This window comes from Prinia subflava, chromosome 4 (genome assembly GCF_021018805.1).
Source record: "Prinia subflava isolate CZ2003 ecotype Zambia chromosome 4, Cam_Psub_1.2, whole genome shotgun sequence".
Lineage (NCBI taxonomy): Eukaryota > Metazoa > Chordata > Aves > Passeriformes > Cisticolidae > Prinia > Prinia subflava.
The window spans coordinates 68,542,603-68,559,652 of record NC_086250.1 but is presented as its reverse complement, the minus strand read 5'-3'; the positions used below and the strand labels follow the sequence as shown (position 1 = coordinate 68,559,652).

Sequence of the window (17,050 nt, the reverse complement as noted above, 5' to 3'; positions counted from 1 at the left end):
AGTCGATTTTCCCAAGTAAATACACACTATCAGCAGTTGCACAACTTTTCAGATCACCACAGTAATCTGGAGGATGCCTTACCATTTATTTTTTAAGCAGTAAAAAAATAAATTGATTTAATGGAACTATATAGACACCTTCTCCCCTTTCTAACATCCAAAGGGTTACATCTGGCTTTGCATGATTAGACTTTTTATTATTCCTCCATAATAGCAGTCTTGCTTTAGATCAGTGCATTTCAAGCACAGCTTCTGTGTTTAAGTCTATCAATTCTAATATGTTTAAAGAACAGAGAGGGGGGAGAAAGATTATTCTGTATTCTAAAGGTTGTGAACTGCTTTTAATGCGTGTCTGTCTCTCCATCTGGGGGTGAGGGACAAGGGGAGGAGGGAAGGGTGGGAGAGGAGTTGCAGCAGAAAGTCCCTCCTTTAAAAGTGTCAAACTCCAACCTGCACAGAACAGGGGAAGGGAGACCACCAACAACCCTCAGAAAATAATATAAAAACAAACCTCAAAGGTAGAAGGAAATACCCAAAAGGAGAAGAGTGCAGCTTGCAGTAATCTGTAAATGATTGCTGGCAAAGACTTGAGGCTTCGAGCTTGAGCTGTGTTTGTTCCAAAAGAAAGCCAAGAAGGACGGTGTTAATAAAGAGAGATTTAACTGAGGGCTGTGCTTGGAATAAAGTGGACTACAAAAAGGTCAAATTTGATCAGTTGGAGCAGATTACAAGGGCTTTAAAAGGTAGTGGTGAAGAAATGAAACTGGGACTGTGAAGCAATATAGCACAAGATTGATTTTGGGGGTGGAGAGAAGCTGGGACAAGTGCTTATCAGCTTGAGAAGGAGGAAGAGCTGTGCTGGGTTTGTTGTCATTCCCACACTGAGTAGAGTACTTGCTGCTTTTGTGGTTAGCCTTCCCTGCCGTGGTTTTTCTTCTTTTTTATTTTTTTCATTTTTAATATACGTATTTTATTATTGCTATTCCTACAATGGTGTCTATAATCTCTGACTTGGATCCTCTGAAAAGCTGGAAAGTTTTAAGGTAGGCCTATGTTTTCTTCTGTTTGGTACAGGCATTTTGGGTTTAGCCCTAAATTAACTGGAGCTTGAGTTTTAATCGAAATGCGAGCCCTGGGCTTAAGTAAAAAAGGAGTTTCTGGTAATTAGAGCCCTTTAAAGATACAGCAAAACCTTTGAACAGATGTTTAGAGAGACCCGAGAGAGAATTTTTAAATATACTTCTCAGTGTTACAGTGCAGAGAGGAATTCTTTTTATTTTTTTTTTCTTATTTCTTTTTAAGGAGAGGTTGCTCTGTAAATTCAAGTTAATAGTAAAGGCTCACACCAGTTGCAACTGCAGTGTTAACTCTCTGCTTTCCTTGCTGTGCTCTGCATGGAAATGAATGGAAAACTCCAGAGAAGCAAAAACAAACAGCATGAAAGTTGATCAAGAAGTGGAAAATAATCTTGGGGGAAGGAAGGGGGACTGAAGTGCTTGCTTCATGTTGTTGTTGAAACTTCCACACTTTGTTGCCTCTCTTAAAACATGTGCTGGGCACTTAAAAGTTGCTTCTTGTTTACCTTCAGCACTAATGTTTGGGGGTTTTTCAATTTGCATAGTGAAAAATGGTAAATTGACCTGCTAAAAAATGATAAGGGGGGGAAATATCCCCATTAATGTTTGCTGCAGATTTTGAAGATCCACAGTGTTAAATGTCTGTGTTTAATGCTGCTGTAAGTGCCTTGTTTTGCCTTATTGAGAATCCAGGCGTATAAAAGTTTGCAGATGGTTTGCAGAAACTTCAGTAAGACAGTGGAAACATCTGGGAGTGTAGATGGTAAAATTATAAAATCACTTAAATATAAAGTTGCGTAGATACCTCTCAGCTTTTTTTTGCAAAACACGAAGCTGCCTGCACCTAATAATTTCTTGGCTAAATTGTAAGGATTGCAGGCTGTGAATTGTGATATTATTATGCTATATATGGAACAGTAATATTTTAAAGTATACTTTAGATTCTTGATACAACTTTTTTTAAAAACCTACTGCGCTCTGAACTGAAAGAGGAAAAACAACACTTCAAAGTATAAAGTCTACTTACATGACTAAGGGTTTTTTTCCCTCACTGAACTTTCTATTTTAAGAGTTTAAAATCCTCAGACCCTTTTCTGAGCCTCTGTGCAGGGCTGGTCACTGAGACCCTCCGCCCTCGCCTGCAATGTGAGATTTGGCACGGGGGGGGTTATTGGGAGTTTATTTTGGTTTTTTTCTCGGGGTGTTTTGGGGGCTGTCAGCACAGAACGAAGAGTTAGTGTTTGACTCCAGAAGGGTGGATGCTGGCTGCAGCATGGGCTGAGGGATGGAGGGCAGGGCAGGGAGTGGCACCGCAGAGAGCGGGGCTGGGCTGGCTCCTGACACTCCCCAGTGCCACTGAGGAGCCTCTGCTGAGTCCCATTCGTGTCACCCTTACAGTGTGTGTGCTCCTGAAGTGCTATTCTAGGAACTCTTTTGAGATTTATCTACCTCTGTGAGACTATTTCTGAGCGCTCCTGAGACAAGTCAGGTGATGCCAGGTTTGTGCAGAGCTGAAGGATGACACAGAGGACATGAAAGTTGTTGCTATGGTTTTCGGACGGCACAGAAATAAGAACATGACTCTCCATGATGGTAAAAATGAGAGCAAACTTTATTCTTCTAAATTCTACTTTTATAGAGTAGTTCAGTACAAAGAACACGATTGGTTATTCAGCGTCTACACCCTTTAGTAAACATTTCTTTCCAATAAACATGTTGGAAAGACACCACCTGCAAATGGTTTCTCACTTCCCAAGGTTTGTTTGAATTCCTCCTTAAGATTTCTCAGGCCAACATGAAAAAGTTGCTCACTTGCCTTTCACACAGACACTGGCAGAGCCTGAAGCCTAAATTCAGACCAATGTCAGGCCCACAGAAAGTCAAGAAGATTTAAGGAGGAGGCAATGTTGCCCTCTTGAAGAATCCTGTTTCCTTAAAAAAAACCATTTTACATGCCTCTAAAAGAAATATCTCCCAGGCACTTTTTCCCTACAGGATGCCTGAAGTTTCCCAACTTTGTGTGTGAATCTGGAGACTGCAGCTGTATGGACACAGAGTAGGTCAAAAATGTGATTAAGTGTGGACATTTCTGTGTGGTTTCTGTGTATGATCAGAGCAGCAGCTCTGCACAGATGTGACATTGTGCAGCGCCACTGCAGGATGTAGAAGGTTAAGAGGTGGGAAAAGGCAATAGGTAATATGAGCAGAATGATCACTGAAAGAAAAAAGAAAAAGAGCTAGAAGTCATCACATAGCTCATATGGCTAGTGACTTATTCAACTGCAATGCCACTTCTACCTCTCCTTATAAATTTTAGTTTCTCTTCTGTGGGCCAATTTCCAACCTGTTTGAGGACTCTGAAGTTCCTGGATTTAGTGTGTCCCCAAAGAAGCTCGTAGCTAATATTTACAAGAAACAGAGAAATGTTTCTGTGTGTTTATTTTGGTGCACAAACCAATTCTTTCAGACTCAAATGAGTTGATGTAGCAAATGCCACCACCAGCTCTGCACTAGTGTCCTACACTGGTAAATTCTCAATTTTGATTACTTTTTGCACCCCTGTAATTTATTCTGTGGCTCCATCACAGTTTGAGGCCTGATTAGCTGGGAGAAGGCTGAAGGATGCAGATCCTGTGGAGGCAGCAGGTGGGAATATTTACATTGGGATTAAATAATCCCCAGGGGCTCAGAGCAGCCTTGGTGCTGGTTACCCCCATGTCAGCTGAGCTCTGGCTCCTCTGCCCTGCTCCCCAAACCCTCTGGAACCACTTCCTTTGACCTCTGAATAGAGGTAATAATGAAGGGAAAGGAATGGATGAAGGGAAAGGAAATAATGAAGGGAATGGAATTAATGAAGGGAATGAAGGAACTATAACAACAGACAAGGCTGTGGCTGGTGGTGAAGTCTAAAAGGAGGGAGAGGTGGTGCTGGAGCACAGTGGGATTTTTGCTGGACTTCACCCAGCTAAGCTGGGAGAGCTAGCAGAGGTACAAAATAAATAGCAATATGATGTGTGTATATATAATATTACATCAGGCCTCCCTCTTTGGTTGTGTCTGGAGTAGGACAGTGAGAGCTGCAATAACTTCTGGTAAGTCTCAGCTTCCTCTGGGTGCAAGAGCTCTAAACACAGTTTAATGTGCATTTTCTTCCACTGGATTTGTTCAGAGTGGTCTGAGTAGCAAAGTTACTGGAAAGAGAACACATAGATTTGTTTTGGGATTTTTCCCTCCTGTTGTCCCCTCTGGGATAAGCTCCCAGCATAAGATCTGTGTTGTGACATGAACACACCATTGCCTGATCTCCCTGTTCACAGTGTGACTGCAGTAAGCACCATGTCCTGTTGTACTCCTTGGAGCCAGGAGAGATTGGTAAAACTTCAAGACTTCAAAAAAGAAAAAAATCCTTCAAAACCTTCCCAGCAAGCAGAGTGTGTTCACCCAGCCCTCTGCAGACACAGAAATCTCATTTACCCTCTTCAAAATGAGATGGGAGTTGGGATTGAGACCCTCTAGTGTATAAGATAGACCAAAAACTGCTACCTTGATTCCAGAAAAGTCTCTTATCCCTGTTTACAACTTCTGGCATGTGGTTTTGTTCCTCATATGTGACAGAGACAATGGTTCCTGAAGCAACCTGTGCTCTGGGCCCCTACAGCAGCAAAAGCAAAGCAGTAGCCTGGCAAAAAGGAGGAAAAAATTGAATTCCTCAAGGCCACATCTCCTCTGTTGTTCTTCTGCCTTAATTTGGCTCCAACAAGGCTAAATTCAGCACTATAAATCATATGAGTTACCTATGCAGGAAAGACCTTGTATCCCTTTGCATTCCTGTCTGAAGAAATATGTGACCTTTCCACAGCACATTGCTAGGAAAAAAAAAATTAAAAATTAAAAGCCGGTTTTAACTTGACTTTGCAACCTCAAGGTGAAATCCAAGGAAAGAGTAGGAGTTTTTACTCAGAGGAGTGCTCAGCCCCTAGCCTGGGAAGCAGGGAATCTTGGTGTCTGCTCTGCATGCAGATGACTGGAATTTCACAAGTCCTATTGAACCGGCCTGTCCAACTTGGCTGGCGGAGTTGGGAACATCTTGTTTGCAGCGCGTCATGTGTCAGGCGGATGCACCCATTCAAATGTTCTCTCCAAAATGTCTTTTTCCACCACATACACCATCCAAACAGCCTGCTAATGGTTTGGCTTTTCAGGAAAAAGACAAAAAAAAAAAAAGTGTTTTTCATTGCTTGGCAAATCAGTCCAGGAGGAGCAATTTCAGCTGTGTCTGTGAGTGCATTATGACCAGTTTTGGGCAAATAGTCCTGTCCCTACATCCACCCCTGTGATTCCCTGGGAGTGGAGGTGGGTTAAACAGCTTCAAAATGTTCAAACTGGGGAGGGTGGGGAGGAAAGCAGACACGGCAGCTCAAATTTGGCTGTGGGCACAGAACAATAAATTGAGCAAAGCTTAAGATAAGGCATTCTGTATTGTATTCAGTATCTGAACAGACCAGTTAATGCATGTACCCCCCAACACATAACTGCTTAGAAAGAAAGAAAATATTTCATTTATGCTTTACTCTAAGGACCTGGACAATGTTCTCTTCATCCAGTACTCAAAAAACAAAAGAAAACAAGCCCTGAAATCTTGGCCCAGGGACATAATGCTGGACTCCATCGCCACCATGAAATACAGAAAATGGAATTTCAGATGTCAGTGGAGAATACAAATTCCCTCATAATTGCCACAAGATGCTTGGTTAAAAAAAATTAAATAAGCGTGGAAAGAGGGTGTGTGTATTTTGTAATAACTAAAAACACATTTTAGCAATGGCTCTCCAGTTTACCAGTCCAAAAATACAGATGGTGTCAGAGATGGCATTGAAAGGGATGTTAGTGAGGGTCACACGTCCCAAGTCTTGACACAGATGAGAATCACCAGGGGGATGGTGGTGTTGCCAAGTTCTGATAAGCTAAATACGAGCAGCAAAACAGTGTGGATTCTTCTGCTCTCAGTTTGAATGTGTAACTCTACAATCACTCAAGTGAATAATACTGGGATGAAAAATTAGGGCCAGCTGTCTTGAAGTATGAATTTTTAATTTTTTTTCCATGTTTTCTTATTTGTGCTTCCTTTGCACAAATAACAATATGGGCAGCTTTTCTTGATTTGTTTTTGTTAGGTTTTTGGTTTTTGTTTTCTCTTAAAAAGACAGGACCTATGGGATGATGCAAGAAGATAAAAGAGAACAGCAGATTAGAACCTAACACACTCCTGCATCCATTGCTGATGGCTGAGAAAGTCATCCAGTCCTCCTCTAAGCCTGTACAGATTTATTCTTGCATCTTCATTTTCCCCTGATTAAAATTCACTATCACTCCTTTCAATAAGAGCTTATTCTCCACCGTTTTGCTAAAAACAATCCACTTTTCATATCGAGCCTGTGTACAAGCTCATTACATCTTGTTCATTTGGACATGAGTTGTTAAATCTTCCAGGTGCTTTATGGGGGATTTAAACATCCAATTCAAATGAATGATCTCTCACAAAGAGGTTTACTTACTGCTTCTGCCATGTTCCTTTGCCTAATTATTTAAATTGCCCCAACCCCTAAAACATAACATGAAATTACTGTACCAGCAGCACAGCTGTCTAGCCAGAGTCTGTGACAGTGAGGTGCAGTAACACTCTGCCAGCCACCAGTGATCTGCAGCTCAGGGACTTGTGCCAGCAGCTGTGGCTTTTCCTTGATGGTTCCTTCCTCCATGGATAGATCTGACTGGTTTTGCAGTTTTGAGTCCAGAACATCTGTCAGCAAAGAAACTCTGTGGTTTGGCACACTGCTGGCAGTTGCTAACAAAACAAAGCACTGGAAGGGCTCTTCTGCATGTAAATTTGTCTTGTATCCATGTTTTGGGACATGTGGAAAGTGTTGGGAGTGCATTCCCTGCTAAGGCCTTGAGCCACTGACTTCATGTTCCCTCCTCTTGGGAGGAGGTGGAGGTTGTGTTGTTTCCTCATCTATTATACCCCAGAATTTCATTCCTGACTGGTGGTTACTCACACCCTGTTACACAGGAGCACACGTTGCAGGATGCAGGGAAAAGCAGGATCATCCTTTCCTGCACACATTACTTAATGATGTTTTCACCTGCCATTTCATTGTCTTCATCTCTTAAAGCAGTGGCAGTCCTAACGTACTCCTGCAGGTCTTTCCTAACCCACCCATTCAAGTTTTAAGCTTTGTCTAGTTCTGCACTCAGGGGAACTGAAATAAGGAGGAGGTTGCCTGTACATAGGAAAGGTAACTGGGCAGTGGCAGCCTTACATTGTCCTTGAGAGATGAGGTTGTAATTTCATGCTTTTCCCAGGCTTTCTGTGCTAGTTTGGAAGTATTAGATAATCTCTGTGTGCCCCAGTTCCCAGAGGTAAAATGGACTTGTTTATACCTGTCTCATTTACTTTGGCTATAAGATTTTCATGGCTATACAGACGTACAGCTCTGTCCTAAAAAACCCACATCACTGGGGGGCTCAGCCTTCAGCTGGGCTTTTCATCACCTGCCCTCATAAAAATAATTTATTTAACTGAAACTAGAATGTAATTCTTTTGAGAGTAAGTAATTCCTTGCTTGTTTACTAAAACCCTTTCTTCATTATTTCTGCCTTTGCAAGATAGCACCAAGGATGTGCCACACAAATTCCTTGTACTCACCATCTTTTTTTCCAAGGAGTTGTTAGGCTTTGGGGTTTTTTTGAAGAGAGCTTCATTAAAGATCTCTTGCACCTCTGCTAGTCCCAAGATGCTCTACCAGGGAAGGAGAACAGGAAGGTGAAACCAGAGAGATTTGTAGTCTGTGTTGCTAAGATTTTCCTTTGCTTGACCTGTGCAAGAAATTAATTTCTTATCTCTTAGGAAAATACCCCAACTGTTCCCTTTGGGTGTTGTCTGGTGGGTATCTGTGTCTCCCAACAAACCTGTTCAGACTTCAGGAGCTCTAATATTCCTGAAAAATGCTCTGTGGCACTTAAAAAAACCCTTACTATAACCTAAATGTTACCATCCAACCTTTTTTATAGGAGCAGCTGAACGTGCTGCTACTGATTATACTCTAATTTTCCTTAATTGAAAAAAACCTCCAAACCTAATCTTATATTAATTGCATTTTTATATAACTTTCTCAGATTTTTTTTTGCTTTGATTGTGTGTACTTCCTCATGCTTCACCACAAGTGATAGAAATTCCTCTTTTTTTTTCCTCATTTGGGTAAGTTCATGCATTCCTTGAATATAGAGGGATGTTGTGATCATTCACTATAGGACACTTGTTCTTGAGCTGATCCCAAGCTGGATCAACAAAGTGGGTCACTTTGTTACTGAACACCTGTTGATATGCAGACATTTACTTTTTTTGTTGTAGTTCATTTGCTTTTTACAGCTGAGTTTTAAAAGTGAAGATTTTTCGAGAGGCAAAAATATTGGAAGGCTCAGTGATTATCAGAGCTGTACTCTCTCTTTTGTGGAATGGATGGATTTCAGATTATTGGAAAAATTTTTCATGTCAGTTGTGTTGGATTTTTTTTTTTTCTCCAGATATCAAGTTAAATTGCCTGTAGCCAGTTATCTTCTAGAAACACGGTGTATAGATAATTTTTATCTGTTAAAGAATTAATGTACTTATTCGGGTAATTTTGCAATACTCTTCAGTAGTAGAAGACTGATTTTCAGTTTAACATACCTGAATGGCTCAGTACATTTATGTATTAAATTAGTAGATGAATGGAACCAGAGCTTTGCTGGGGTTCAAAATCTTGGTAGGACTTTTGAGTGATTTGATTAAGGATATTCCACCCAAGGATTTGTAAGATACCATGGAAAGCTTTAAAAGGAGGAGAGGTTAGGGGTTTTTCCTTTAGTTTTGATATTCTGAATTTTATATTGGATTCTTGGTTTCCAGGTCCCACAGAAAACAGTAATCTTATAGAAAGGACTCAAATGAGCCTTTGAAATACTGGACATTTCAATTCTGAAAAATATGTAGTCTTAATAACCGTTCTCCACAAAGAATAGGCTATAAATCCACTATTTAATTAATCTCCATGTGTCATCCGAGCACAACTCTACCTGTTACACTAATCCTGAACTAGCAGGCAGTGGCAGATCTCAAGCTGAGACTAACTAATTTTGCAAATAGTAACTAAAATCACCTTAATGCATTTCTGTGATGAATTTAATATCTCGATCTCTTAGGATGTAATTAATCTTTGTTTTAAGCAAGCAAGGGGTTACTACATATTAATCAGAGGTGGTTTCTAGTTACTGTGAGGTTTGCACAGATTTCCATACAGCTTATTTGAAGAGGTACTGGGTCCATGATCTCTGTTAGGTATTTGAACCTTAATTTTTATGTGCCCTTTCATTAGAGGTGCTGGGAATGTTGGCTAACTTGGCACATCATCACTGGACATCCTCTCTGCCCTGGTGTGCTCTTGGGGAAGAACTTCAGTGTTTCTGGCACTGCAGAGACTTGGGGGGGTCTCTGTAGTCCTTGGACTTCCCCCTTGTTGGAAAAACTGACCTTGCCAAGAGTTGTGAAATGTTGTTGACTGGGGTCAGGTTTCGGCTGGAGATGCCAAAAATAAAGGATTTATGTAGCCTGGGAGGAATTACGAGCTTGGAAGGGGGAGATAGGTATTAAAGGTCTCAAATGGGGTGACGGGGAGAAAAGTGTTTAAATACTGATGTAAACTTTCATTGACTCCAAGAGGAATTAATTGGCAGGGTCTTTTATGTGACTTTTGGGGTTAGATTTCCAGCTGACTCAAACTGACAAAGCTCCATTGAGCAAGATCTACTCTTAGAGTAACTTGGATTTGGAGCCCATGTGTTTTGCAGAAGACAACATCTTTCTTCTTATACATAAAGTTTCTGGATCTAATAGAAGAAAAAAATACCTCGGTCAAAGAACTTACTGTATTAATTAATTCCAGCTTGTGTTTTTGATGCCCAGTTTTACTCTGTCTGAAGTCTGGACTCTAAAAACCTCTTGGGAATAAAATTACATTGTTTTAATTTTCTAGCTATTTGTTCCTGTGTTTAAAAGAAACAGATGACCCAACTCTTTGCTCTTTAGTTAGCCTTCAAGTAGACTAATAAATTTACCATAATCTATGAACAAACTTAAACCCATGACATCGTAGGCTGCAGACAAGCTGAATAAACTAACTACATAAGTTGCATATGAACTTTAAATCATTGGGAAACAGTGACAGAAGAAACCAAATTTGCTGTGTTGCAAAGTTGTTTGTTTTTTGTTTTTTGGGGTTTTTTGCTACCTATTTGAACTGAAACTTTCCTGATTTTTGTAAATGTGGTGGGGGTGGAAGTTTGGGTTTGGTTTGGGGGGGAGGTTGGTTGTTGGTTTTTTGAGGGTTTTTTTCTCATTCCTGCATAAGCTGTTTGCATTTTTAACCCAGAACAACGTGATTTTGTACATCTAGCTCTGGGACTGCTCCTAACTGAGTTTAGATATCCCTGCTGTTCACTGAGAGTCACAGCTACATCTGTGGGCAGCAAGTTGCTCTGTTTAGCAGGAGATTGATTAAAATCTGTGGTTGGTGGGAGCCTACATCGTGCATGCAGTTATTCTAAGTGTAACTGCAGAGTCCTGGTACATGATGCCCCAAAATCGGCTAGACCACTATTTTATGTGGACTTTGTGGTTTCCTCATCTTTGCTCTCAACATTTTTCATAATAAAAACTTAAAAGCATTTTCAGCTCTTGATACCCAAGAGAAAAAGCAAGTTACTCACTGAGAGGTCCCTTAAAAGTACCTTCTGTAGCAATAGTTTCTATAGTAAACAACAATTTGAATTTTTCTGAGTCTAGAATGCAGTTATTGTAGTTCATATCCTTTCTCGTGCATCTTATCTGCAGATACTGTACAACCAAGCAGAGCAGAGTTTCCAGCAACAGAAATAGGCAATTAGTCTTGCCATGACAAAATAACCCCCCAAAAAATCTGATCTGCTGCAAAGAAAATTATGTTGTTCATATTTGTGTGGTTGGATAAAGGTAAAAAGAAGAATGGGCATGGATGAAGATGCAGGTCCAGGAGGCATAATTCTGTCCTATACACACACATGCTCATGAGAAATTACCTTGGCCAGAATTATTTTTGTTGCAATTACTGATGTTTACTGGGCATGCATCATATAAAAAATGTCCTAGGAGAAGACCTCTGTTAATTTGCAGAGGGGGGAAAAAAAACCAACAAAACAAATCAATCAAACAAACAAAAAGAGGAAAAAAAAAACAAACAAAATTATAACCACTGTTCAAGAAAAATAAAGCACCTTAAAACAAGATGCCCTTAAAAGTACAGAAACCCAGCTTGAATGTATTGTGTACCTGTATTAATCTGACTGTACAAATTTTTGCCTTGTTTTCCCATTAAAAACTCTGCAAGTTATTACAATGCTAATTGTACATCCTGTATGGGCAATTCATGATGTAGATTAAATGTAGCAGTTATTATGAAAATATAGTCTATAACAACAGGAGGAAAATAAGGTGTGTTGATGCAGATGAGCCATGTATACAGCGAATTTGGGATTTGGACATGAAATAACGTTGGGCTCCAGATTGCAACACCATAAAATGTGACAATCTGGAGGAAAGAACAAGTTCTGCATTATTTTTTTCTTCCCCCTGCCTCATTTTTTCTTATAATACACACCAGCAGTCAGACCACACAGGAAGTTTGCACAAATCTACATGGTGAAAGTGGGATGGGGAAGCAGAACGAGCTCCGCAGCAAAGGGTTGGGCATGTTTTATTTCTTCAGCAGCTGGAAGCTTAGTGTGGCACTGTGGAATAAAATCAGCTTTGCAGGGAGGGAGCTGCATAATCAGTATGTATGACAGGCCCTTAAGATGTGATGATCTGGAACAGAGCAGTTACCTATATATGGTATCTGTGTATCGCCTCAGTGGGAGCTGCCAATTTTGAATTCCTTCAGGAAGATGGCAAAAAATGTGCTTGAACCAAAGGGTTCCAGCAGGAGTTAGCTGAAAGTTTCAGACCCAGAAGGGCTCCCTTCTGAGGAGAGTTTAATCAGGGAAGCAAAGAGTTGCACAGAATAGCCAGTGCTATTCAGAAATGGTGACTTGAGGCTTGTGTTGTTTGAATTTTTTCATAACGCAAAGGAGAAAAAAAAACCTTTTGAAAGATTTAACACCAATAACCCACATGGCAATCAGCTCTCAGGACACTGTGCCAGTAGATACTCTGAAGGCCAAATCGTGACAATTGGAAAAAGTTACATTTTTCTGGGTGATGAGAACATCTACAATCAGATAGGATTAAAATGAATGGGGAAGGATATAAGTCCTCATGTTTTGGCCAACTACTGTCTGAGGTCAAGGAGAATCTTTCCTTATTTGGCAACATATCTCTATCCATGGAGGCTTTTTGTACCTCTTAGGGATGGAAGGTCACATAAAACCAACTCCTGTCTGATTCAATGAGACAATTGCTGTTATACAAGAGCGTTAAAATCTTACTCATTGAATTTCCCTACCTACTACTGAATTCTAACAACATTTACTTTATTGATGCAATGTTAGAAAAAAGAGCAAACCTTTCAAGCCTTATGTTACTAAAGAACATACTCTTTTTTTTTTTTTTTTTTTAACATCATTGTATGCAGAGTCTTAACAACTTTTTGGACCAATGAGTTTCACTAGGTAATTTTGCATTGAATTAAAATAATTATCCATCATCGTTTGGACTTTGTGTACTCCCAGATAGGTAAATTGTACACTTTAGCAGGTCAGCATGTATTCTGACATTGTTATGGGAAAGATTTGCATAAGGAAAATGTAGACTTCCCTCTCTCCCCCTTCCCATGATAAAAATCTCAGTACACAATAGCTGTACTGCCACATGTCATGGGGACATTGTGTAAATTACGGAGTTACAAATTTGTCAGCCTAACCAAATGTCTGAAGGAATAATGTCATATTAGTTATATTTCATCTGTGAGCCTGGTCTGTTTTAACCTTGATTTGTGTGGCAGCTAGCCATACCAACAGCTTGTGCATGGCTGATTATAAACAACTTTATTTTAATGTAACAAGATTCTCATTTAATTCCTGGGAGCTTGATGTGATGGTGATCAAAGCTAAATGCAGACCTCTCTCTGAGGTAAAGGATCAGATCAGACTGACCAGAAAATACAGGGTCCTGAAGATTTCAAGATAACAATCTTTTGTAGGTTGCAATTCAAATTCTCTGAAGTTGGATAATGCACTTAAAATATTGTCAGTTATGTTCACAGAGAGCCTTGATATAATTTTGATATAGTTTTGGTTTTAATTTAATTCCATTTTTTGTAAGGAAGGACCTGTATGTTCGACCAAGGTTTATTCAATTAGTATTGCAAGTTATTTTTTCTCCCTATTATTTTTACACATTAAGAATGAAAATTTTATTATGCAAGAGCTAGAGTCCTTGGAATCTGCTTCCTTTTTCTGGGGGTAGTGTGTATATATCTTGGTTGGATTGTGTCATGCTGAATCAGATGCAGATTCATACTTGGTGGGGGCCAGGGGGGTCCTGCTTTGGGATTTTTTGCTGTTTCTGGTTGTTTCAATTTTAGGATTGTTTAGTGGAGATTTTGCTTTTTCTTTTCATTATTATTATTTTATTTATCTTTTTGATTATTTCATTTGCTTTGGGTTTTATTTTGGGATTTTTCTTGGAGAGGAGGGTCTGCTTTGGGGTTTTTTTTGAGTACTGTGGGGAGGAATAGGGTGTTGATGTTATAGAGGATTAAAAATGTCCTTGTTGAAGCAGTGTGTTTGAGAGGTTTTCTTTCTCTATCTGACTGCTTATTTTCAGGAGGCTTAAGACAATTTAGTACTTTTGAGATTACCACCTCCTTGCCAAGCATCTCAGAAGCTGAACAAGAAGTTCAAAAAAGGTGGGAGGGATTAAGCTGACATTCGTGTGTGACTATATTTACACATCTGATTCCTGAACAGGGTGGAAAGGGGATGCAGTGCTCATCCCACTCTGAAATCATCAACATTCAACCTAAGTCCGTAAATGCCAAATTTGAGGGGTCAAATCAAAACCTGAGTTGAACCTTTGAGTGGCTCTTAAGCTTGTGGTGAACTGAATCAAATTGCAGGAAAGATTCTTAACTCAATTGTCCCTTTAAACTCCCGCTGCTTTGCAGCTTTGCCTTCCTTCTTTGCAAATAGCTGGGTTTGAGCAATCCTTCTTTCCCTCCTGTGGAAAAAGTGCAACTTTTAACTGCAAACAGAATCAAAACATTTTTTACATAAACATAGTTGGTAAAGTTTAGAAAAAATTGGGGTTTACTCTTTCTTTTCTCCCCCTCAAGTCTTCATTCATTATTATGATTCTCATTTGTTTGAGAGAGCAACAATACAAATTGTGAACTTTGATTTTCTGTGCAGTGTTGTCAGTGGTAGGAGGAGGTGGGAAACAGCAGTAACAGCCCAAGGTCCTACATTATGAGTTTGATATTTGTGTCAGGGCAATGGTGCTGCCCATTATCCTGGTGTTGGGGAATCTTTAGGAGATAATGAATCCAGTGCTGTCAGTTTTCATCATTAAAAAATTTCCTTGGCTCTAAGAAAAATGATTTTGTGAATGGGGATTTCTGGTCTGTAAATACACAGGGAAAAGGCACAGATGATCCTGTGCACACAAAGACACTTAAGGTCAATAAGCTTTTTTTCAGTCAGAAGATAAACATGCAGAAATTTGCCAATATGCTCTTTTTAAATGTATATGAAATCATATTGTGGAACTTTCTTTACCTTAAGATTGTTGCACAATATTAGAACTTGCATTAAGGCTTTTTTTTTTTTTTTTTTTTTTTTTTTTTTTTTTTTTTTTAAATAGTTGTCAGCGCATGAGCTTTTGAAAAAGGAACCACACAAAGATTTCTGTCTTCCCAGTGATATAGAAACTACTCTTCTAAAATCCACATCAGCTTCTGACCAAACTTTCACTTCTGCTTCAGCTGTGATGTTTTTTCCCTCACTCTGGGCTATGTGTAATATAAATGTTTCCTGGTACCAAATGGGAAGCATCAGTCCCATTTCTGGGCCAAATTTTCATGGTCCTTTCAAATGTGCACCAAGGAAACCAAATAAAACTCCTGCCCAACACCCACAGAAGAAATCAGCTTGCAAAGGTTTCTGACAGTGTGCTCCACAGAAAGATTTTATGTCATTTAAAATAGTTTAGCTCTAGTTCTTTTGTATTCTCATGCTCATGGCTTGCTGTTTTAAAGACCTGTTATTTTTAAGACTCCATACCAGTGTTAATCAATTTTAGCTGCATGTCCCCAGATTATGTATGAAGGTAATATATTTGTGCCTTTATTTGTCAAAGAAAGCTCTGTGCCAAACCAAGGTCTTAATAGTCAGGCAGTGCTGGGTGGGGACTTTTTTTTTCTTTCTCTTTTTTTTTTTTTTTTCCCTGTGTTTGTCCTGGAGATTGTTAGGCTGAAGTATTTGTTTAAAAGAAACAAAATGAAAATGAGGGTCTATAGCCAAGTTTTCAAACGATCCTCTTGCTCACTGGCAGTGGCTGAGACAGGAAAAGTGATGGCTAGTGATTCAAAAATCCTTCATGCTCTCATTTTTTGGCATTTGAGCTCCTAAGAGAGTCTGGCCTTTTTCCTGCATCCTGAGATTAGCTGAAGCACTGGTTTTGTGAGCTTTTTTTTTACGATCTACACGGTCCAAAATTACAACATTGGTTGGGAAGTTTTTAAGATTTATTTTGCTCAGGCATCTCCTTCGAGATGTTGGCCACCTTTAACCATTCTTGGTTCTTGACTTGAAAGAGTTTTGATGATTGAGTTTCACACAGGCATATCATACCAGAAACAGCCCTCAGTCTGGGGAGGTGCACTTTGATTAGGTTGGAAACCTCTCCTGACATTTCTTCTCCATGAGTCTCAATTGTTTCTAATCCTGTGTTTAACTTTCCTGCGAACTTTGGTTTGGCAGAGGAATGTATTTGCTTGTTTGGGGCAGGCTGTGTTTTACTGCTTTGCTTGAATTTCTCAGTGTTCTCCAAAATCACAATGACTTACTTGGGAATCCTGCCAGTTATTTTAGACTTCAAATAGTGATAGTAAGATTTGTGTGCTCATTTGAGGCTTACATAAAGCTAAAGCTAATATTTGTGGGCATGATTAAATGTGTTTGGTATTTTGGAGGGGAGGGATGTATCTAGCTTATGAGTTATGCTTACTGCCTTGTGGGGATTCTTATGAAATGTAGCAGCAGCTCAACAGGTTATCTAGCAGAGGGAGAGTTAGTGCATAGTGCTGATACTCATAAATCAGGAGATTAATGCCTGCCTTACACCTCTTAATAAAAACAGCAGAGAACAACAATCTTATCATAACATACATGTAATCTGTAAACAAGCATTGTAGTTAAATACAGACAGATTTTTATCATTATCCTGCTCCAAACCATGTGACTTTGCAGTGAAGTACTTGCAGGAGATGAGTTAATACATGTTTGACAACAGTTGCAGCCAAAAAAAAAAAAATCATTAATGCTAACATGAGCAAGATAATTGGGATTTGTGGGGGAGTGAATGTCCAAACTTGAACTTTTGAACTGCCAAGCATTAAAACCTGTTGTTTCCTTTTAGCAACTGCTACAGGCAGCTTGTAATTTTTTCATTTACTCCCAGACTTAAGGAAAAAGTGGAATGTGCTAAATCTCTAATTAATAGAGATAGCACTGATGCATCAATTAGCAAGCTGATCACTTCTTGTCCTTCTGCACTTAAACTGTTTTCACAGAATTGGGTTGGAAGGGACCTTAAAACTTGTCTAGTTCCATCACCCCTGCTATGAGCAGAGACACTTTCCACTGGAGGAGGTTATTCAAAGATCCACTGAAAATGAGACATTTGT

At 39.5% G+C, this 17,050-nt stretch overlaps 1 protein-coding gene across 2 annotated transcripts in view; it reads left to right on the top strand.

The window, feature by feature from the left end:
* Positions 1–325: 325 nt before the first annotated feature.
* Positions 326–17,050, top strand: part of CELF2 (CUGBP Elav-like family member 2) — a 376,801-nt gene continuing 360,076 nt past the window's right edge. The window contains exon 1 of one of the 2 annotated variants that reach the window (XM_063397060.1): positions 326–1,043. In XM_063397060.1, the coding sequence (XP_063253130.1) occupies positions 991–1,043 (53 nt within the window). In that variant the 5' untranslated portion in view covers positions 326–990. The remainder of the gene's footprint in view (positions 1,044–17,050) is intronic. The other variant, XM_063397061.1, reaches the window with a different exon arrangement.